The sequence below is a fragment of the Capra hircus genome, chromosome 18, assembly GCF_001704415.2.
Source record: "Capra hircus breed San Clemente chromosome 18, ASM170441v1, whole genome shotgun sequence".
In the NCBI taxonomy this organism is placed as follows: domain Eukaryota; kingdom Metazoa; phylum Chordata; class Mammalia; order Artiodactyla; family Bovidae; genus Capra; species Capra hircus.
In genome coordinates, this window is record NC_030825.1 from 48427124 (window position 1) to 48451816 (window position 24693).

Below are 24693 nucleotides of genomic sequence, written 5' to 3' on the forward strand. Positions count from 1 at the left end.
AAGGCAAAGGAGAAAAGGAAAGATATACCCACTTGAATGCAGAATTCCAAAGACTAGCAAGGAGAGATAAGAAAGCCTTCCTCAGAGATCAATGCAAAGAAATAGCGGAAGACAACAGAATGGGAAAGACTAGAGATCTCTTCAAGAAAATTAGAGATACCAAGGGAACATTTCACACAAAGATGAGCACAATAAAGTACAGAAATTCTATGGACCTAACAGAGGCAGAAGATATTAAGAAGAGGTGGCAAGAATACATGGAACGATGATACAAAAAAGATCTTCGTGACCCAGATAACTACAATGCTCTAGGTGATCACTCACCTAGAGCCAAACATCCTGGAAAGCAAAGTCAAGTGGTCATTAGGAAGCATCACTATGAACAAAGCTAGTGGAGGTGATGGAATTCCAGTTGAGCTATTTCAAATCCTAAAAGATGATGCTGTGAAAGTGCTGCACTCAATATGCCAGCAAATCTGGAAAACTCAGCAGTGGCCCCAGGATTGGAAAAGGTCAGTTTTCATTCCAGTCCCAAAGAAAGGCAGTGCCAAATGTTCAAACATTTGGCAGTAGAATGTTCAAACTATGGCACAATCGCACTCAACTCACATGCTAGCAAAGTAATGCTCAAAATTCTCTAAGCCAGGCTTCAACAGTACATGAACCATGAACTTCCAGATGTTCAACCTGGTTTTGGAAAGGGCAGAGGAACCAGAGATCAAATTGCCAACATCTGCTGGACCATTGAAAAAGCAAGAGAGTTCCAGAAAAACATCTACTTCTTCTTTATTGACAACACCAAAGCCTTTGACTGTGTGGATCACAATAAACTGTGGATAATTCGAAACAGATGGGAATACCAGACCACCTGACCTGCCTCTTAAGAAACCTTGCAGGTCAGGAAGCAACAGTTAGAACTGGACATGGAACAAGAGACTGGTTCCAAATCAGGAAAGGAGTATGTCAAGGCTGTATATTGTCACCCTGTTTATTTAACTTACATGCAGAGTACATCATGCAAAATGCCGGGCTGGATGAAACATAAGCTGGAATCAAGATTGTCAGAAGAAATAGCAACAACCTCAGATATGCAGATGACACCACCCTTATGGCAGAAAGTGAAGAAGAACTAAAGAGCCTCTTGATGAAAGGGAAAGAGGAGAGTGAAAAAGTTGGCTTAAAGCTCAGCATTCAGAAAACTAAGATCATGGCATCCAGTCCCATCACTTCATGGCAAATAGATAGGGAAACAGTGGAAACAGTGTCAGACTTTATTTTTGGGGGCTCCAAAATCACTGCAGATGGTGACTGCAGCCATGAAATTAAAAGACGCTTACTTCTTGGAAGGAAAGTTATGACCAACCTAAATAGTATATAAAAAAGCAGAGACATTATTTTTCCAACAAAGGGCTGTCTAGTCAAGGCTGTGGTTTTTCCAGTAGTCATGTATGGATGTGAGAGTTGGACTATAAAGAAAGCTGAGTGCAGAAGAATTGATGCTTTTGAACTGTGGTGTTGGAGAAAACTCTTGAGAGTCCCTTGGACTGCAAGGAGATCCAACCAGTCCATCCTAAAGAGATCAGTCCTGGGTGCTCATTGGAGGGACTGATGTTGAAGCTGAAACTCCAATACTTTGGCCACCTTATGTGGAGAGCTGACTCATTGGAAAAGACCCTGATGCTGGGAAAGATTGAAGGCAGGAGGAGAAGGGGATGACAGAGGGTGAGATGGCTGGATGGCATCACTGACTCAATGGCCATGAGTTTGCAAAAACTCCGGGATTTGGTGATGGACAGGGAGGCCTGGCGTGCTGCGATTTATGGGGTCGCAAAGAGTCGGACACGACTGAGCAACTGAACTGAACTGATATGATAGTGCCTCTCCATTTTCAGTTGCAAAGAATGTAATCAATCAGATTTCAGTATTGACCATTTGGTGACGTGAATGTGTAGGGTTATCTCTTGTATTGTTAGAAAAGGGTGTTTGCACTGGTTTGTATGACTAATGTGTTCTCTTGGCAAAACTCTGTTAGCCTTTTCCCTGCTTCATTTTTTACTCCAAGGTCAAACTTGCCTGTTACTCTAGGTATCTTTGGACACCCTACTTGGACAAGTTCCCAAGATGAAAGGTTGTTGCTGAGCTGTGAAAGACACCGAGATTCTTGGCCTCTGGAGGAGAGGAATTTAATCTGGGGCCAGTCATGAGGCTTGATGGCTCAGAGCTTTTGAGTGACAAAGTTTTATTAAAGTATAAAGGCAATAGAGAAAGCTTCTGATGTAGACATCAGAAGGGGGCAGAAAGATTGCCCCCCTGCTAGTCTTTGGCAGGAAGTTATATAGCCAGTAGCAGGCTGCTAATTAGAGAAAGGAAATGTCTCAAACTCAGAGAGTGGCACCAGGTCCCTCACCCACAACATACATTTTGAGATAACATTGGCACAAGGTGAGTCATCCTGGGCCATAAAATGATTGACGTGAATCTTGAAGAAAGGCAGATTTCCAAGCAAATATATAGTCTCATTAACATAGCTTAAGAGAACATTTCCATGAGTAAAACATACTGGTTTGTCAAGCACGTTCTGAGACTTAGGAGAACGGACTTGAAGAAAGATAGCGTCTAGGATAAATACATAGTTCATTAACAAAGCTTAAGAAAAATATTTCCATAAGAAAAACACATTGGTTAGGGCAAGGTTTGAGAAAAGTTAAGTTCAGGTGGAACCAGGTGTCATCATGGCAACAAAGAATTTTAAAAGAAACCTCCTTTTAAATTTGTATCGAGAAGGGAAAAAATTCTGACACATGTGGTTTGTTTCCTCCTGCTGCTTAAGAGAGAGATAAAAAATGTCTGACACTTGCAGCCTATTTCCTCCATTTGGAGACCCCTACCCTTCCTGCCTGTTACTCTCTCATGGTGTTAGGGAGTGTTCTCATTTCATTCTTTTACATGTAGCTGTCCAGTTTTCCCAGCACCACTTATAGACTGTCTGATGCTGGGAAGGATTGAAGGCAAAAGCAGAAGGGGGTGTCAGAGGAGTAGATGGTTAGATAGCATCTCTGACTCAATGGACATGAATTTGAGCAAACTCTAGGAGATAGTGGAGAACAGAGGAGCCTGGAGTGCCACAGTCCATGGGGTCTCAAAGAGACCCCAACTTAGTGACTGAACCACAACTTTCCTCCATTATATATTCTTGCCTTCATTGTCATAGATTAGGTGGCCACAGATGTGTAGGTTTATCTCTGGGCTTGCTATCCAGTTCCATTGATCTATATTTCTGTTTTTGTGCCAGTACCTTACAGTTTGATCACTGTAACTTTGTAGTATAGTCCGAAGCCAAGGAGCCTGATTCCTCCAGCTCTGTTATTCTTAAGACTGCTTTCGCTATTTGGGGTCTTTTGTTTCCATGTAAAATGTTAATTTTTTAAAAATTCTGTGAAGAATGCCCTTGGTAATATGTTGGGGACTGCATTCAATCTGTAGATTGCTTTGGATAGCAGAGTCATTTTCATAATAGTCATTCTTTCAATCCAAGAACATGGTATATCTCTCCATCTATTCTTGTCATCTTTCACTTCTTTCATCAATATCTTAGTTTTCTGAGTGTAGGTCTTTGCCTCCTTAGGTAGGTTTCCTCCTACATTATTTTATTCTTTTCAATGTGACGGTAAATAGGACTGTTCCTGAATCTCTCTGATCTTTTGTTGTTAGTGTATAGGAATGAATCTCTTGCTTTTTCAATTGAAATCAGTCCCTCTGACTTTTCATTTTGCTTAACTTTCTCTGCCTCTATAAATTTAGAAGAAAGTTACCTATTGCAGCCTTGAAGGGATGTTCTTATGTGAGAATATCCCGAGAGACTCTGCAGGTACCCAATGCCTTTGTTTGGAGAGCTGGATTTTTCATGGGCACAAGTAATATCTTTCTTTAGGGTGTGCTGACAGCTATAACTCTTGTAGGAGGTGGGGTTGGAGATGGAGGGGCTAGAGCTTGGGTCGGGAGTAAGGTGTCCTCGGCTCAAGAGTTTTCACTGCCCTACTTGGGGCAGAATTTGATCCCAGGTTGTTGGAGCAGAAGTCCTGAGGGTCAGACCCAAGCTAGTTCTGTTTTATGAACCATGCCCCTCGCTTCAGGCTGGGGGCCCTGGAGCAAGAGGGCCCTGCAAGGGGGCCCATGTCAGCTACAGAGGTCTGAGCTGTCTCCAATGTGCTGCCCATGCACACACCAGCAATTGCTTCCCTCACTCTGTTTAGATAAAACCTTGAGTGCTGGCAAAGTTCATCTTAGTCTTTCCAATGCAGTCAATTTTTCCCCTTCCCTATTTCTTCAACAGAGTGCTGGAATCTCTCCTCAGGAAATCTGAACATCTACAAAGTGTCTCTCACCTGTGGGTGTCTGCTGAAGTCAGCACTCTCCAGGTTTATCTTAAGTGCAGCCAAGAAGGACTGGGGCCAGTTTATAGACTCCTGCTGGTTCAACAGTCCATATATCAAGAACTATCTGCCTATTACATGATATACACAGGTGGGCGAGACTCCTCTCAAGTCCACTGGGCTATAGTGCTGGATCCCACAACAACCTCAGAGGCAATTTGTTTGTGGATATATGCCAAGTTTACTTGTAGGCATCTTATGCCACTATGAGGCTAATATTATTTTTCAGTATTCAGATTGTTATGAAAGAGCTATCCTATTTTTTAAAGTTTTATGATTTACTTTTGTCTTCTTAAATTTACATTCTTTATTCTTCATTAAGATGAATCATTCTTGTTCAATAAGGGATACATGTTGCTCAAACTTTGCCTATGTTCACTTACATAAATGTCTTTTCCTCATAATATCTTTGATGTTGAATAAGGTAGAGATCACTGTTCAAACTTTTTCCATAAATAACAAAGACTGAGAAGATAACAATGATGATGGCTAAATTAACCAAGTATTTATTATATGATAGGCACAACTGTAGAATCCCCATTATTTGCTTCAGAACCACACTAATTATGCCCACAGTACCATAAACACATCACATATGCACATAAAAGGATCTGGAAGAATGAGCAAGTTAGTTAATGCTGGGGAAGTAACTAAGTTCAGAGATGTTAGCCAAAGGGAAGTAAGATTTTATGGATGATGTATAAATCATGTAAAGCAGAAGAGATCCACACATTATCTTTAAAATGAACAACAAATGAAGCAGACACATTCAAAAGGGGCCAACAAAGTAACTCTTTATGATGAAAAATTTTTTCTGTATTTGACAAAAATAAGGGTTTGATAAAAACAGGTAAATACTTTAATGCCAGTGGAATTGTAACAATATATTTACAGAGAAAGAATATTAAAAGATGGTTATAGCATGATCATACTTCTTTCAAAAGCAATGCCAGATATAATCTTAAAGGATTTGCTCCAAAAATTTGACAGTGATTATCTATGACTGGTAAGATTACAGATAACTATATCTATTTTTAACTCATATTTACATTTTTATGTAGGAAAATTGTTCTGCAAAAAGAACAGTATAAAGTTTATAAAAGAAAAATAAAACAACCTTCCAAAACAAAAAGTACATATCCATAAGACATTAAAGGATATTAAAAGTAACCATAACTTAACACAAACAGCGTGAAAAACAGATACAAACGCAGATATGCAAATATGAAAACAAATAAGTGATATTTAAGCTTCATATGTATAAAAATATACTATCAAACAATGAAAATATAAAAATAGATATGGTTATTGAATAAATGATATTAGTATGAGAAATGGGGGAGAGAGAAAAAGGGTAAATTTAGACCCTCAATAATAATTTAAAATAATTTTGAAATGGATCAGCAATTCTGTATAATACACAAAAAAATAAGAGCATTAAAAACAAAGTAGCAAGGTTAGCCCCTGTATAAATTTCAGTGTTTAAAATAAAGGCAATATACAATAAAAGATTTTTCAATTTTTAATATTAACAAGTATGAATTTTCTGAAAATAGTTAAGGAATGAATTTAGATAGAAATCTTCTAATATTTTATTCAGATTGGTTTAAATAATTTTTTTAATATATGAATTTTCTCAGACTGACTAACTGGTAAAGTATAAGTAAGGTATATGTACTTACATTTGTGGGCATTCTCACTAGTATGAATTTTCTTATTGTATGCTTCCTTAACTATATAATTCCAACTTTATGGAGTTTCTAATTCACAGAGCTTCTCACCAGCATGATTTTTCTTATGTTGCTGAATTTCTGAACCCCTCCCCAAAGCTTTCCCACATGCCTTACATTCATAGAGCTTCTCAGCAGTATGGATTCTCTGATGCTGAGTAAAGGTTGAGCCAGTACCAAAAGTCTTCCCACATTCCTTACATTCATAGGGTTTCTGACCAGTGTGTATTCTCTGGTGCCGATTAAGAGCTGAGCCACTACTAAAGGACTTTCTACATTCTCTACATTCATAGGGTTTTTCACCAGTGTGAATTAGCTGGTGTTGGATAAGTTTTGAGCCACTACTGAAAGCCTTCCCACATTCCTTACATTCATAAGGTTTCTCACCAGTATGAATTCTCTGATGTTGAGTGAGGTCTGAACCACTACTAAAGGCCTTCCCACATTCCTTACACTCATAGGGTTTCTCACCAGTGTGCATTCTTTGATGCTGAATAAGTTTTGAACCACTTCTAAAGGCTTTCTCACATTCCTTACACTCATAAGGTTTCTCACCAGTGTGAATTCTCTGATGTTGAGTGAGATCTGAGCCACTATTGAAAGCCTTCCCACATTCCTTACACACATAAGGTTTCTCACCAGTGTGAATTCTTTGATGTCGAGTAAGGGCTGATCCAAAACTAAATGCTTTCCCACATTCATTACATATATATGGTTTCTCACCGGTATGAATTCTCTGATGCCGAGTAAGGGCTGAACCACTACTAAAGGCCATTCCACATCCTTTACATTCATAAGGTTTCTCACCAGTGTGAACTCTTCGATGCTGAGTAAGGTTGGAACCACTGCCAAAGGCTTTTCCACAATCTTTACATTCATAAGGTTTCTCACCTGTGTGGATTCTGTGATGCCGAGTAAGGGCTGATTCAAAACTAAACGACTTCCCACATACCTTACACTCATAAGGCTTTTCACCACTGTGAATTATCTGATGTCGAATAAGGCCTGATCCAAAACTAAAGGCTTTCCCACATTCCTTACATTCATATGGTTTCTCACCAGTGTGAATTCGCTGATGGTGAGTAAGGTTTGAGCCACTACCAAAGGCCTTCCCACATTCATTACATTCATAAGGTTTTTCACCAGTATGAATTCTTTGATGGTAAGCAAGATTTGCACCACTACCAAAGGCCTTGCCACATTCTTTACATTCATAAGGTTTCTCACCAGTATGAATTCGCTGATGTCGAATAAGGACTGATACAAAACTAAAATCCTTCCCACATTCCTTACATTCAAGGAGTTTCTCATCAGGATGAATTCTCTGATGCTGGGTATTGAAAGTGGGCATGTCTTCAGGAGTAAATATCATTTGACTGAAATGTCCTTCCTGAGATTCCTGTTTTCTCTCAAACTGGCTTTTACATTCCCAATCACCTCTGAAACGTGAGTATGCAATGGTGTTTTTTATAAGTCTTTCCATTATCTCCCACCAGGATGATTCTATTCCATAAATATCCTTTTTCAGAAATTATTCTTGGTCTCAACTTTGATTCAGAGTCTGAAAGAAAATATAAAAACATTCACTTTTGTGTGTGTGTGTTCTGGGAGAATTAAGCTTTTATAATAGATATGAAAAGACTTAAACTCATTTTCATAAACAGTAAGTGGCTTATACAGTTCTCATTTATGATTGAACACTTTGACAAACAGATAAGGAAACGGAATGAGAAGAAACACTAGAAGGTGAAAGACTTATTTAGGAAAACAGTTTAAGTCAATCATTCCTGAATAGTGATTTAGACAAAAACAACCTAAAGAGGTAGGGATCTAAATAATTATAAATATGTCCAGGCCCCACCCCAATTTTATTAGAGGATAATCCTAATAAATTTAAAAATGAGCATAATTGTCATTTAACTCATTTCTTAGGGTTGTTTAGAGCTTTAAGTAACTATACTAGGAAGGAAACTTCTAGGATAGATGGTCATAAATTGCATCCCTGAAGGAGACAGAAGAGAAAGTTACTCTAGATATAGTAGCATCTTGATGAAAGATTAATGAACAGAATAAGTCTGGAGTTAGCAATAAAGGAGGAAGATTCTTTTGTAGTTAGAATATAGTTTGTTTATGCCATTTGATAAAATCCATGTTTACTTAGAAAGTCTATGAGGTTAATCTTGGGAGAACAAAAAAGGGGACTTGCAAAGGCCACAGCAGAGTAATTGAGAGTTTAGTTCTAAAGTCACAGAAAAGGAATGATAAGATAGGAGGTAATATGATACTTGTGGAAAATTACAAGAAGGATGCAGATAGATGAGTTCTCTGAACATCAGTGGTTACTGAAATGATTCTGAAATCACATATATGCCACTGTGTTTGGTAGCTATCATTTTGGAAGACCTAAAAGTGACTGGAAAAGGATTCAGAGACATCAATTAAGACCTTGAACAAATAAACAACTCAAGTCCCCAGAGGTAAAAATATTTCAGCTCCAGTCTTTTTCTGCATTACTCAAACAACAAGCTTGTTTACACTAGGTCTAAATATGTCTTGGGGCTTCAGTGGTAAACAACCAGGCTGCCAATGCAGGAGATGTAAGAGACATGGGTTCAATTCCTAGGTTGGGAAGATCCCTTAGAGGAGGGCATGGCAACGTATTCCAGCATTCTTGCTTGGAAGATCCCATGTACAGAGGAGCCTGGTGGGCTACAGTCCATAGGGTTGCAAAGGGTCAGACACGACTGAAGTGACTTAGCATACACGCATGCAGTCCTCACTGGGAGTTAGAGCTTCAACATATGAATTAGAGAAGAGAGGACACAATTGAGCACATAATATTCACTAAAGCAAGGGTCATAGGAGCAGAGTGATACTGCTCTAACTGGAACCAGGTTCATATAATCAAATCAACAAGAATGGATTAAAATTAATTTAAAAAATCAAACAGATTACAAACAGGAACAAATGAACCTCAAAGTATTTCAAATGAATAACACAGCCACACTGAAGGAGGGGATTAAGAAATGAATTCAAATAAATTTGAAGACAGTATTTTAACTATGTACCCTTATTCTGAAGACAAAGAGAACTATAAACAAATACTGAGCTCCATTTAGTAGGTTTGATAGTTACTGTAGTATAGGTTAGGAAATCAAAAACTATGTTATATTATAGAATTGAACAAATTAGTAAATATAATGAGGATAATGAGAGTCAGGTTTTTAACTACTGGAGAAGGGAGATACAAATCTGGAACAGGATTAAGACTAGACTGAATACTGTAGTCCCATCACTCAGATCTTGGTTTCTAAATATTCTTTACAGCAAGAAACCAGGCTATTTAGAAAAATTACTTACTTCAGGCTGGAGCCAGGAGAGTAATTAGAAATAAGCCTGTAACATCTTGGGCCAGAAAGAGAGGAAATGCTCAAAGAATCATGAGGAAAATCAAAAGTACAAAGAAGCCAGCCTGAATAGACTCCCATTGACCAAATCTGGGACAATCTGAGTATCAAAATAAATGGTAACACATTATATAACACACTGAATAAATGAAAATCTACAAATATATACTGATATAACAAATGAACACATAAGTGAGTGATAAGGGAATGCTCTCCTTCACAGTCGAATACCAACTAATTAGTACAGACAAAATCAACTTCACTGTGTTGTTTCCTAGGGACAAGAGTATTCTCTTACATAACCACAATATAGTCACTAAAATAAGAGATTTTAACAACAGTGCATTATAGTCAATATACAATTTTGTGTGTGTGTGTTTGGTCATGTGTGGATGTGAAGCAATGGCAACCTACTCCAGTACTCTTGCCTGGCAAATCCCATGGATGGAGGAGCCTGGTAGGCTGCAGTCCATGGGGTTGCTAGGAGTCAGACACGATTGAGCGACTTCACTTTTCACTTTCATGCACTGGAGAAGGAAATGGCAACCCACTCCAGCGTTCTTGCCTGGAGAATCCCAGGGATGGGGGAGCCTGGTGGGCTGACATCTCCGGGGTCACACAGAGTTGGACACGACTGAAGTGACTTAGCAGCAGCAGCAGCATGGATGTGAAAATTGGACTGTGAAAAAGGCTGAGCGCTGAAGAATTGATGCTTTTGAACTGTGGTGTTAGAGAAGACTCTTGAGAGTCCCTCGGACTGCAAGGAGATCCAACCAGTCCATTCTGAAGGAGATCAGCCCTGGGATTTCTTTGGAAGGAATGATGCTAAAGCTGAAACTCCAGTACTTTGGCCACCTCATGCAAAGAGTTGACTGATTGGAAAAAACTCTGATGCTGGGAGGGATTGGGGGCAGGAGAAGAAGGGGATGACAGAGGATGAGATGGCTGGATGGCATCACTGACTCTATGGACATGAGTCTGAGTGAACTCCGGGAGTTGTTGATGGACAGGGAGGCCTGGCGTGCTGCGATTCATGGGGTTGCAAAGGGTCGGACACGACTGAGCGACTGAACTGATGCATGCATATATAGAGACACAGAACAACTGCAAATTCACACAGGAATGATAATACACATGGAATAAAATGTAAACTGCTGGTGATTCTAAGCAAAGAGTACCCAAGAATACTTTGTATTATTCTTGTAACTTTTCTTCAATTTGAATAAAAATTTAAATTAATCAAAATTTAAAAGTTACTGAAAACAAAGTAAGACACAGTCCTAAGTAATTCTCATGTTAAATGTGAGCCTAAATAGAACTATAAAATACTTAGAAATAAAGTGAAAAGGAGAGTAATACATAGATAAAACCTGGACACAGGAAAACTATCCCCCTCAAAAGAAAATTTAATAACATTAAACTCTTTAAAAAAAAAAACTGATTTGATTTCAACACTGCAAGAAACTCAAAACACGGCAGGAAAAAATTAATGAAGATAAAAACAATATAAAAATGTTAAAATACGTAAGATTCAGAAAACTCAAACCTTGCTTTTGAAAAGAATATGAAGACTGCTGATTAAAAATATATGTATGCTATTTCCTTTAGGTATTGTCCCAAAACACCATTAAAACGATCAAACAATGATAGTTTCATAATGTTAACTGCCGGCAAGAGTACAGGTATGACAGATATTACTGATTGCCTCCTTCAACATCATCCCTCTCCTACTTTGCTACAAGAATTTTTTTCCATCAGCTCCAGAAAATGAATCGTGCTTTGTCTAAGGCAGTGGTTATGAATTCTGATTGCTATTAGAATCAATTGGATAGCTTTAAAAAAAATATTCTAAGTGGTCTGAACCCCACTCCAGACCAATTAAATCTTAATGTTTGTCTAGTCATCTTGTATGAGCTTAAGTCATTGTCAACTGTGACAGCACACTAGAATTATCAGATGATCTTGTATTTAAAATTTTTTTTTAATTTATTTTTTGGCTGTACTGGGTCTTTGTTGCTGTGTGCCAGCTTTCTGTAATTGCGCTGAGCAAGGGCTACTCTCTAGTTGCAATGCCTAGGCTTCTCACTGCAGTGGCTTCCCTTGTTGTGCAGCAGAGGCTCTAGTCAAGTGGGCTTCAGTAGTTGCAGCACAACAGCTCAGTAGCTGCAGCTTGTGGGTCCTAGAGTGCAGGCTCGATAGTTGTGGGCACAGGCTTAGTTGCTCCATGCCATACAGGATCTTCCCAGACCAGGGATCGAACCTGTCTCCTACACTGGAAGGCAGATTCTTAACCACTGGACCACCATGGAAGTCCCTGGTGATCTTTATTTTTTTATTGGATAATTGGAGGATAATTGCTTTACAGTGTGTGGGTTTGCTGGTTTCTGATGTGGTGGTGGTTTAGTCTCAAAGTCGTGTCTGACTCTTGCAACTCCATGGACCATAGCCTGCCAGGCTCCTCTGTCCATGGGGATTCTCCAGGCAAGAATACTGGAGTGAGTTGCTATTTCCTTCTCCACCCGGTGATCTTTTAAAGTTGATGATTTCCAAGCTCTATCCCAAACCAGTTAAATCAGAATTGCTAGAGGTGGGACCCAGACAGGAGTAACAAAAGTTAAGAATAACCAGCTTAAATTAAATGAAATAATTAACCCTCTATTCTATTTGTTGCAATTGTGTCTTTCTGCCTTATGGAGCCAAAAGTAACCTAAATGGCAGTAGAAAAACAGGGCTGACAAAGAGAGTTGGGTATACTGTGAAGTGAATAAGCCACTGTGAAGTTTAACTTGGAAATATTTACTGAAGTCTAAAGTGTGTTCCCTGGGCTAAAGTATGGGCTTCCCTGGTGGTTCAGTTGGTAAAGGATCTGCCTGCAATGTGGGAGACCTGGGTTAGATTCCTGAGTTGGGAAGATCCCCTGGAGGAGGGCATGGCAACCCACTCCAGTATTCTTGTGTGGAGAATCCCCATGGACAGAGGAACCTGGAGGGCTGCAGTCCATGGGGTTGCAAAGAGTCAGACACAACTGAGCACACAGAGCACACACAATGTATGTGTACTTTTTATCTCCATAATTTCACTATTAATATATACCTTAGAGAAGACATGTACATAGATGTTCACTGGAGCAATGTTTGCCACAGTGATTTAACTATATAAAATCTAAATCTCTAAAAACCATAAAATCACTAAACATACCACAGTATTATAAAATATGGCCTTACATGAAGTAATTAAAGTGAGCTCTATACTTAAATGAACAATTCTCCACAAATAATAAAAAAGTAAGCTTCAGAACAGTAACAATAACTGTTGTTGTTTAGTTGCTAAGTTTTGTCCGACTTTTTGTGACCCCATGGACTGTAGCAATCCAGGCTCCTCTGTCCTCCACTATCTCCTGGAGTTTGCTCAGATTCATGTCCATTGAGTTGATGATGCTATCTAGCCATCTCATCCTCTGCTGCCCGCTTCTCCTGTTGCCTTCACTCTTTTCCAACATCAGGGTCTTTACCAATGAGTCAGCTCTTCACATCAGGTGGCCAGAGTATTGGAGTTTCAGCTTTAGCATCTGTACTTTCAATGAATATTCAGGGTTGATGTCCTTAAGGATTGACTGGTTTGATCTATTTGCAGTCCAATCCAAGGAACTCTCATGAGTCTTCTTTAGCACCAGTTTGAAAGCATCAGTTCTTTGGCACTCAGCTTACTTTATGGTCCGGAGAAGGCAATGGCGCCCCACTCCAGTAACCTTGCCTGGAAAATCCCATGGGTGGAGGAGCCTGGTGGGCTGCAGTCCATGGGGTCGCTAAGAGTCGGACACGACTGAGCGATGTCACTTTCACTTTTCACTTTCATGCATTGGAGAAGGAAATGGCAACCCACTCCAGTTTTCTTGTCTGGAGAATCCCAGGGACGGGGGAGCCTGGTGGGCTGCCGTCTATGGGGTTGCACAGAGTCAGACACGACTGAAGTGACTTAGCAGCTACTTTATGGTCCAACTCTCATATCTGTACATGATTACTGGAAAAACCATAGCTTTGACTTTATGGACCTTTGTTGGCAAAGTGATGTCTCTTTTTAATATGCTGTCTAGGTTTGTCATAGGTTTCTTAACTACTAAATGACACTAAGTGGTTAGGCCCTGTTTTAAGGGCTTTACATGAACCAACTCAATCCTTGGACCAATCTTATAATGCAGTTACTTTCCACATTTTGCAGGATGTACTTATAATTCTTTTTATACAGAAATATTTTTCAATGAAAAACAGTACCACATACACATTTATATGTGTATGCATTTTGGGAAGGGACATGCCTTGAGGCATGTGGGATCTTAGTTCCTCAACCAGGGATCAACCTAGATGCCCTGCAGTGGTTAGAAAGTTAAGAGTCCTAATGACTGGACCACAAAGGAATTACTCATGTATATACATTTTTAATAGGATATATAATTAATTGATAACAGCAGCTACCTTTGGGTACTTTGGGTAGATAGCTCAGTTAAGTCTCTCAGTGGTGTCTGACTCTTTGTGACCCCATGGGCTGTAGCATGCCAAGCTTCCCTGTCCTTCACCAACTCCCAGAGTTTACTCAAACTCATGGCCATCGGGTCTGTGATGCCATCCAACCATCTCATCCTCTGTCGTCCCCTTTTCCTCCTGACTTCAGTCTTTCCCAACATCAGGGTCTTTTCCAATGAGTCAGTTCTTTGCATCAAGTGGCCAAAGTATTGGGAGTTTCAGCTTCAGCATCAGTCCTTCCAATGAATATTCAGGACTGATTTCCTTTAAGATTGACTGGTTGGATCTCCTTGCAGTCCAAGGGACTCACAAGAGTCTTCTCCAACACCACAGTTCAAAAGCATCGATTCTTTGGCGCTCAGCTTTCTTTATAGTCCAACTCTCACATCCATACATGACTACTGAAAAAAACATAGCTTTGATTAGACGGACTTTTGTTGGCTAATGTCTCTGCTTTGTAATATGTTGTATAGGTTGGTCATAGCCTTCTTCCAAGGAGCAAGCATCTTTTAACTTCATGGCTGCAGTCACCATTTGCAGTGATGAGCCTGGGTAGGTTCCTAGGATTGGGGATTGTAGTTACATGGATACGAAGCCCTTCATAACACAAAACTTTTTATAACAAAATTATTAGTTATATTATGATTATCATTTAACTAAAAATAAAATTTAAAAAGGAAAACACTAGCATTCAGCCTAAGAGCTGCTCATTGTTTATAATGGCAATAATTTATAAGCAAACCATGTTTAAAAAAGGGAGCTGGGTAAAATGGTAACATGATGCAGCCATTACAACTCATGGTAAAGATAAATGTATAACAACATGGACAGTTGTTCACATTGTATTTTGGCATGATAAAGATGGGTTGTAAGTCAGTAGCCAGAATATGATCACATTTAGAAAACAATTCTAAGTGTTGACAGCAGTTGTCTTTAATTGACAGGATTACAGATAACTTCTGTTACTTCTTTGTGCTTCTCCATAGTTTTCAAATTTGTTGTAATAAATATTTTTTTTGTAATGAAAGGAATAGCAAATACAGCTATCTTCAGAATAGTGATATATTTGAGCAGGTATTCAAAGATTTAAAAGAAAAGAAATGATCAAAACATGGCACAAGTAAGCACAGAGATATAAATTTTAAAAATTCAAATATATAGGGACTTCCCTGGTGGTCCAGTGGTTAAGATTCCACCTTGTAGTGCAGGGGACTTGGATTCAATCCCTGGTCAGGGAACTAAGATCTCACATGCTGTGCAGCAATTAAGTCCACATGCCACAACTACCAAGTGCTCTGGAGCCCTTACGCCACAACTAAAGAGCCCATGTGCTGCAACTGCTGGACTACTGAGCCCACACACCACAACTGGACACCACAAGCAGTAACTGGAATCTGTGTGCTGCAAGGAAAGATCCTGCATGATGCAATGAAGATCCTGCATGCTGCAACTGAGACCCAACGTAACCAGATAAATACATTAAAAAAAATTCAAATTGATAATGCAAACTATGTAAATAGTTTAACAAGTAGGCAATGTACAACGTAATGTACCACTATTATGCTAAATGAAGTAAGGAGGACAGAGAAAGAAAAATACTGTATGAGCTCACTTATATGTAGAATTTAAACAAATAAAAACCAAGTGCATAGATACAGAGAACACACTGTTGGTTGCCAGAAATGGGGTCGAGAGTGACAGTCCAAGGGACTCTCAAGAGTGGGAATGGGTAAAGGAAGTCAAAAGGTACAAACTTCCAGTTATGAAATAAGACTTGGTGATAACAATGTATAGTATGGCATATAGTTAATACTGTATTGCGTATTTGAAAATTGCTGAGAGAAAGTCTTAAAAGTCATAAGAAAACACAATTTTTATACTATGTATACTGATGGATATTAGACTCCCTGTGGTGATCACTTTATAATACAGTTGACCCTTGAATAGCATGGGTCTGAACTGACTAGTTCCATTTATATGTGGTGTCTTTTTCAGTAGTAAATACTACAATGCTACAGGATCAGAGTCCCTTGGACTGCAAGGAGATCCAACCAGTCCATCCTAAAGGAAATAAGTGCTGAATATTCATTGGAAGGACTGATGCTGAAGCTGAAACTCCAATACTCTGGCCGCCTGATGCAAAGAACTGACTCACTGGAAAAGACCTTGATGCTGGGAAAGCTTGAAGGCGGTAGGAGAAGGAGACGACAGAGGATGAGATGGTTGGATGGCATCACCAACTCAATGGACGTGAGTTTGAGTAAACTCTGGGAGTTGGTGAAGGACAGGGAGGCCTGGCATGCTGCAGTCCATGGTGTTGCAAAGAGTCAGACACGACTGAGCAACTGAACTGAACAGAACAGGATCTGTGGTGGATTAAATCTGAGAATGCAGATACAAAGGAACCATGGATATGGAGGACCAACTATAAGTTATATGAAGATTTTTTAACACAGAATCAGCGCTCCTAACCCCCACATTAAGGGTCAACTGTATATACAAATATTGAATCATTATGTTGTACACCTGAAACAAATATAATGTTATATGTTGATTTAACCTCAACAACAACAAAAAAATCCTTCAAGACCTACCCAAAGACTTTTGGGCAACTGCTTTATACCATAATTGATTTAGAGATCCCAAGAATGGGAAATAAAGGAAAGGGAAGCTAATATTTACTGAATTTCTGATGTGTACCAAGTGTACCATTGGCATCACTGACTCAATGGACACAAGTTTGAGCAAACTCTGGGAGATGGTGAAGACAGGGAAGCTGGGCATGCTGTAGTCCATGGGGTAGCAAAAAGTCAGATACGACTTAGCAACTGAACAACAACCAAGTGTTTTACACATCTTTCATTCTCAACATTGAGAATGAGAACCTCTCATTCACAGGTTAAGCAGCTCACAGGTGGTGTAGCTGAGATCAGAGACCACATTTGACACTGGTGCTGCTGCTGCTGCTGCTAAGTCACTTCAGTCGTGTCCGACTCTGTGCGATCCCATAGATGGCAGCCCACCAGGCTTCGCCATCCCTGGGATTCTCCAGGCAAGAACACTGGAGTGGGTTGCCATTTCCTTCTCCAATGCGTGAAAGTGAAAAGTGAAAGTGAAGTCACCGAGTCATGTCCAACTCTCAGCAACCCCATGGACTGCAGCCTACCAGGTTCCTCCATCCATGGGATTTTCCAGGCAAGAGTACTGGAGTGGGGTGCCATTGCCTTCTCCAACATTTGACACTAGAGCCCATAATTTTTACACCGTGTTACAGAGACTAGTGTAAGTTAAAAAAAAACAAAAAACCCAAGGGATGGTTTGTTTCTTTTTTTCTGATGGAGTCTATTTTTAAACTAATGTGATATTGAGAATAGATGGCAAAGAGGGAGGATAGTTGTGGAGGGGGGGAGGTTTTGAGGAGATTGGGAAAGAGAAGTGGAAAGGGTTTTTAAAAAATAAATATAATATAGGGAGAACAGTAAAAGGAACCATGCACAACAGACTTGATTGGATCTGAATGTTATTAAAATAAAAATATTAAACAATACATATCTGATTCTAAGTTTATATCTCCTTTTTATATCCCTCACTTCAAAAATGTATTTGAAAAAAAATGTATTTGAGGAGGCTAAGAATAAAAGAAAAAAAAATCATACACAAAGGTCATATATCATAGGTACTCAATATCAAATCTCAGGCTAAGATATGCTATAATTGATCACATGTGAAGTGCTCAAATTCCTGGCAGTCAGTGCAGAAGGGAAATACTATATACAATGGATTAAATTCTTCCTATTTGCCAAGTACTATTTTAGGAGATAAGCAAGACCTTGCTGAAAAACATGCAGAAGATGTAATATCAGTTGAGAGGTTAATGTTATTATTAGAAGACTTCTCAAATTTATATCACATGATTATAGATACAATGCAATCCAATCAAATCCCAAAAGATGTTTGAGTGCAACCAAGCTATTTCAAAAATTTATATGGATATGAAAAGAACACAAACAGCCAAGATATTCTTAAGGAACAAGAAGGTAAGAGGATTTGCTCCAAATATTCCAAAGTCACAGTGAATACTTAACAGCTATCTTAATAGCATAGTATTGTTGTGAGGGGAGACAAACAGAGCAATAGAACAAAATATAAAATCCAGAAACAAGACGTAGCCATAATGTGTGCTAAGTCGCTTCAGTCATGTCCTACTCTTTGCGACACTATGGACTGTAGCCCACCAGGCTCCTTTGTCCATGGGATTTTCCAGGCAAAGAGTGCTGGAGTGAGTTCCCATACCCTCTTCCAGAAGATCTTCCCAACCCAAGGACAGAACCCACATCTCTTATGTCTCCTGCATTGGCAGGCAGGTTCTTTACCACTAGCACCACCTTTGTAACTATAATGGCACTGCAGCTCAGTGTAAAAAAGATGAACTTTTCAATAAATGATACTGGAGCAACTGGATACCCACTTAGGGGATAAAATGAAATTGAATCCCTACCCTACACTAATCAATTCCACGAAGTGTAAAGACAGAAATGTTAAGGCAAAAACCTAGGGAGCTTTTAGAAGCAAACACAAGAAAATCTTCATTACCTCAAGGTAGCAGAAAATTTCTTTAAAAAGCACTAACTACCGAAAAAGATTTCATCACATTGAAATCCAAAACCTCTACTTACCAGAAGGCATCAGAGTGAAAAACCAAGCCAGAGCAAAAGATAATTTTTGTCACATATGCAACTGCCAGTAAATTAAAATATGCACGCACGCTTGTGCGCCCAGTGACTTCAGTCAAGTCCAAATCTTTTGTAGCCTCATGGACTGCAGCCTGCCAGGCTCCTCTGTCCATGGGATTATCTCAGAAAAAATATTGGACTGGGCTGCCATTTCCTCCTTCAGGAGATCTTCCCGACTCAGAGATCAAACCCACATCTCCTGCATCTCCTGCATCTCCTTCATTGGAAGGTGAATTCTTTACCACTGAGCCACAAGGGAAGCCCAAACTAAATACAGGTGATACATAATATATGTATTATGTATATAGATTACACACACACACACACACATATATATATATTCAATTGCTATAAATCAGTCAGAGAAAAACAACCCAATTAAAAACTGGCAAAATATCTAAACAAATATTTTGCAAAAGGGGATATCTCCTGTAGCTCATACAATAAAGAATCTGCCTGCAGTGCTGGAGACCTGTGTTAGATCCCTGGGTCAGGAAGATCCTTTAGAGAAGGGAATGGCATCCTACTCCAGTATTCTTGCCTGGAGAATCCCATGGACAGAGGAGCCCGGTGGGCTACAGTCTGTGGGTTTCCAAAGAATTGAACATGACTGAGTGACTAAGCACACAGGTGGGCAAGAACTGATGTTCAATTTCACTGATAATATAGGCATATCAGTGAAATGCGGTAATACTAGATATTTAATTGGCAAAAGTTTTAAAGTGTGACAATGCCAAGAGCTGGCATGACTATAAACAAAAGGAATCTTTGTTACTGCTGATACAAGTAAAAAACTTGCACAGTATTTTTAGAGACCAGTTTGGCATTGTCCAGTAAAACTGAAGATGTACAAACCCTAGCCCTCAACAAGTGAATTACAATTTTATTACATATTAAAGAAATATAAGCACACATGTACCAAAATATCTGCACAAAATATTCACAGTCACATTGCTTATAACACTCAAAAACTGTAAGCAAGTCAATTGTCCATGAAGAATAGAACAGATTAGTAAATCGATACTATTATACAGTGAGACAGTATGTATAGAGCAACTGAAAAAATGAACTATAGTTATGGGAAATATGAATGAAATTCACAAATATTTTTAATGAAAAAAAGACATAAAAGAATGTCTGTTCATACAAAGATAGAAAATGGACAAAAACTAACTTACGTGATTTTGGAATTCATATCAAAGCTCTAAGTGAAAGACAAAGAAATGATCACAGAGGTTATCACCAGAAGAGCATAATTGTTTATGACTGTGGAGGAGTATATCAGAGGCTACTTTACAGATGGCTGTATTCTTTTTCTTGATTCCTTACATGGGTGTTTATAATTATTTGCACAACTGGGTGTCAAATGCCATTTCTATATATAATTTGAAAAAATGATGACATAGGCATTCAAATAAATATGCATCTCTAAAAACGTTTCAAATATTAAATTATGTGGGAAGATACTGAGAGGGTTGCCGGGAGCCAGCGTGAGGAACTCCACCCATGGCAAAGGTCATGAGGAAGCAGGCTTCAGCATATGCAAAGGCAGGATCAAGCCTCAGGAAACCCCCTGTTCCCGAGCATCTACCGCCAAAACCAGAGTCTGTTTTATGCTCTCACCTACACCTCTGACTTTACAGGGGGCTCTCCCCCACCACCACCTCTCTCGGAGAAGGAGTTAACTTGCAGTTCCAGTTAATAAAAATTCCTGGGCGTGACAAGAGTGTTTCAACTTACAAACTCCTCTGAAGGTTCTCTAGCCTGCCTGAGCGGGTTCGTCCGGCCACATGTGATTGTTTACAGCTTCCCAACCGTGAGAGGCACGAGATGCTTTAAACTTTCTATATACAGACTCTTTTGAGAAGTTAGAAAATTATTAGTATAGTATAGTAGATTGTTTAGAAATTATATTGGTGAAGGGTTTTCATTTGTTGAGCCAATATTTGCTGCTAAATCTCCATATTCCTTGCCCTTATAATGAATATAACTAGCATATAGGAAAAGTAAGTATTAACCTTTAAGATTAATCATGTTAAACCTTAGGCTAAGTAAATTCCTTTCTTGATTGTTACCCACTATACCCTCACCCTAAAGGAATGCAACTTCATTTGGAGGGTGGCACTTGGTTTAAGAAAAAATCACCCCTGGAAAAAATAAGTTTTCTGGTTGACTGACCGTTATCAGAAAGGGCCATAAAATGTCAGCAGGCCTCATGGCCAGAAGATGATGTAAAACCCATAAGACCTTTGTATAATTTTATATGAAGCACCTGATTTTGACAAGGGTCAGGTCTGCTGACCCCCACGTGACTCTGTATTCATCCCTATGTATAACAAAAAGTATATAAGCAAACCTGAAAAATAAAGAAATCAGATCAGTTTATGGAAAGACTGATTCCCCTGTGTTGTTTCTTTCTTGCTCCCTGTTTTTCTGGCTGAATTCCCATCTGGAGCGTGGGTGCTCGCCACGTATACTTACTTGCCCTGGCTTCTAATATCCGTGAGAGAGGGAGCCCAAGGCGGGGCACCCTCCAATATTCAAATGGGCACCAGTGGCCCAACATAGATGGTGCAAACTCCTTGTCTTGGAGTTTTATTGGTATCCCATGTAAACCAAGTTATTCAGCCTCTTTTTCTCCACTAATATTTCCTACTATACTATCCATTTCTAATCTCTCTCTATATTTGTAATTAAAGAAGTTTTTTCCTAGGACACCGATTCCGTCTCCCCTTCGAATTACCCTGGATCCACTGGGGCTGGACCCTGGCAGAGGGTAACAGGCAGGAAGGGTAGGGTCCCCCAAGCAGAGGAAATAGACTGCAAGTGTCAGATTTTTTTTTTTCCTTCTTTGTACAAAATTAAAAGGAGGTTTCTTTTAAAATTCTGTGTTGCCATGACAACACCTGGTTCCACCTGAACTTAACTTTACTCAAACCTTGAGCTAACTGATGTGTTTTTATTATGGAAATGTTTTTCTTAAGCTATGTTTAATGAACTATGTATTTATATTAGACTCTATCTTTTTTCAAGTCGTTTCCACCCAAGACTCAGAACCTATAATGGCTCAACAAACCAGTATGTTTTATTCATGGAAATGTTCTCTTAAGCTATGTTAATGAGACTATGTATTTGCATGGAATCCTGTCTTTTTTCAAGATTCATGTCAAATGTTTGACATCTTGGGGGCTCATCTGTGATTCTTCAGGACAAGATAAAGATGCTTGGAGCTCTAGTTCTTTGTCCTCCTAGCAAACACATTTTCTGCCGTACTTTACTAGCTCTATGGTGTGCTTGTGTGTGTGACTGATTGAAAGAGACACACGTGTGAACCAAGAGCTGTGTTCCAATCTGCAGTTCCACAGTGACATCACATGGCTTATGGCAGAAACCCTGTTGGGGGATTATACCGACCTGCTAATGTCAAGAGGCACCCTATGTCTCCTCCAGGGGAGCAGCCAGAGATGGATGAACCATGTAGACCAAACTCTCCTTTCTCAGTCAAACTTTCTAGTCTCTTTGACCATTTCATAAATTCCTGAGAATTAGAACTACTAACCTAATCTGTTGGATCATAGACTTTCAAGAGATTTGTGTTCTATGCTGTTACTGTGTACTGTTCCATATGTCCCAAACTTGAAGAGCCCCAAAGATGAAAGGCTCATGTTGCTATGAGCCGTGAATGATGCCGGGATTCTTGGCCTCCTCTGGAGGATAGGAATTCGATCTGGGGCTAGTGACAAGGCTTGATAGCTCAGAGCTTTTGTGTAATAAAGTTTTATTAAAGTATAAAACAGAGAAAGCTTTTGACATAGACATCAGAAGTGGGCAGAGAGAGTGCCCCCTAATATACCTGTTAGCAAGCTGCTAATTAGAGAAAGGAAATATCTAAACACTCTGAGAGTGGCACCAGGCCATTCACCCACAACATGAATTTTTGAGATAGCACTGGCATAGGGTGAGTCATCCTGGGCCATAAAATGACTGACATGAATCTTGAAGAAAGGCAGGGTTCCAAGCAAATACATAGTCTCATTAACATAGTTTAAGAGAACATTTCCTTGAGTAAAACATACTGGTTTGTTGAGCCATTATAGGTTCTGAGTCTTAGGTGGAAACGACTTGAAAAAAGACAGAGTCTAATGTAAATACATAGTTCATTAAACATAGCTTAAGAAAAATATTTCCATAATAAAAACACATTGGTTAGCTCAAGGTTTGAGAAAAGTTAAGTTCAGGTGGAAACAGGTATCATGGCAACACAGAATTTTAAAAGAAACCTCCTTTTAATTTTGTACAGAGAAGGGAAAAAAAGGTCTGACATTTGCAGTCTATTTCCTCTGCTTGGTGGACCCTAGCCTTCCTGCCTGTTACCCTCTCAATACTTAAATATAATTTTATGTTAAAATGTATACTACAAATGGTAAATACTAAATAAATTCAATTTTAAAAACCACATTTTATATGTGTACATAAAACATACTATCAAAAAGTAGCACTGGTTTTAACTGGAAATTTAATTTTCTTCATTAAGGATAGCTGTATGTTTGTAATTAAAGATAATTTCACTTTTATAATAAAAAAGATTTTTTAAGACAGCTTAAAGAAAAATTAAATCATTTGACAAATTAGGAAGAGAAAAGTCATGTGTGCAGATTGGGGTTTAGAGCAAATCACATTTCTCAAAGGAAAAAAATTCCATGGATCAGGTCACCTGACAGGCAAGAAATTTTCAAGAGAAGGAAAGCAAGTCATATCTTGACAAAGAAAAGAGGATTTCGGGAAACAAGGGGAAATGATAAGCTACCTTGCAGGTGCCTTGTAGATGGTCAACAGGCATTCTTTACTCCACTCTGGAAGACTGTGTAAGTAGAGCAGAGCTGGGGAGGGAGAAAGGAGTCAGGAAAAATCAGGTTCTTCTGGGAGTCCAAGTCAATCTACCACCTACAGATATTAGTCCAGAAAAGGCTTGTGCATCCTGCTCAATACCAGCATGACAGAAGCACAGGGTCATTTGCAGTTCTGGGCAGACTCTGCCCCTGGGCTCCAACTCCTGGGAACAGAGCGCTGGAGTCACAAAGACACAGACAAAGGCGGCCCACACCTACAGTGCTATATAGATACATAATCATAGAAACTCACTCATACCACGGGGCACTCAGGCACCCCAGAGGGCCACTCAATCATATACACTCTGGGGACAGTCAGTCACGATCGCAGTCAAAGGCACCCCCAGGTACTCACATTCCCATTGACAACCCATCATGGGGACACAATGACAACAAATTCAGACGCACCCTACCCACCAACAATATCACAAACACACCCCCAAGGGGAAATAGTTAGAAATCTCACAGTTAAGCCACCCCACGCCCACCGCTCAGCAAATATTCATAAATACACACACAAAGTGGATACACAGCTTTGCAACCGCAGTCAAAGAACTTCACACTCACAAACAGTGCCACACCCGGTCACAAAGTTAAACTCCATCACACATGCACCATTATAACTGCAAATCAAGCCCGCCTCCCCGCCTTTACAGTTTGGTTACAGGGTCACACAGACACAGAGACACAATCACAATCAGACACACACTCCTCACAATCTCCCCTTCCCAGCTGGCTGGCTCCCGTAGAGGCCAGAGGTTCCAGACACGCCCAGCTCCAACCCATCTCACCTATGATTCCTCAGGTCTGTCTGGTCAGCACCGCTCCACTGTACTTGAAACAAATAGAGCCCAGCAGCTCCCACAGCACCCAGAGGCTATTTGCCCCTACCCGCCAGAAAAACCCGCCCACTCCTCAGACGAAGGTCTGCTTCTCGCGGGAGGGAGCACCAGGCCTAGAGGCCTCTGGGAGATGTAGTCC

At 39.6% G+C, this 24693-nt stretch overlaps 1 protein-coding gene across 1 annotated transcript; it reads right to left on the bottom strand.

The window, feature by feature from the left end:
* Nucleotides 4919-24634, bottom strand: LOC102172474 (zinc finger protein 345). Its single transcript, XM_005692358.3, has 3 exons — nt 24504-24634; nt 23631-23703; nt 4919-7724 (listed from the first exon to the last, which is right to left on the bottom strand). The coding sequence occupies exon 3, from the start codon at nt 7644-7646 to the stop codon at nt 6183-6185; it is 1464 nt and encodes a 487-aa protein (XP_005692415.1). The 5' UTR covers nt 7647-7724; nt 23631-23703; nt 24504-24634; the 3' UTR covers nt 4919-6182.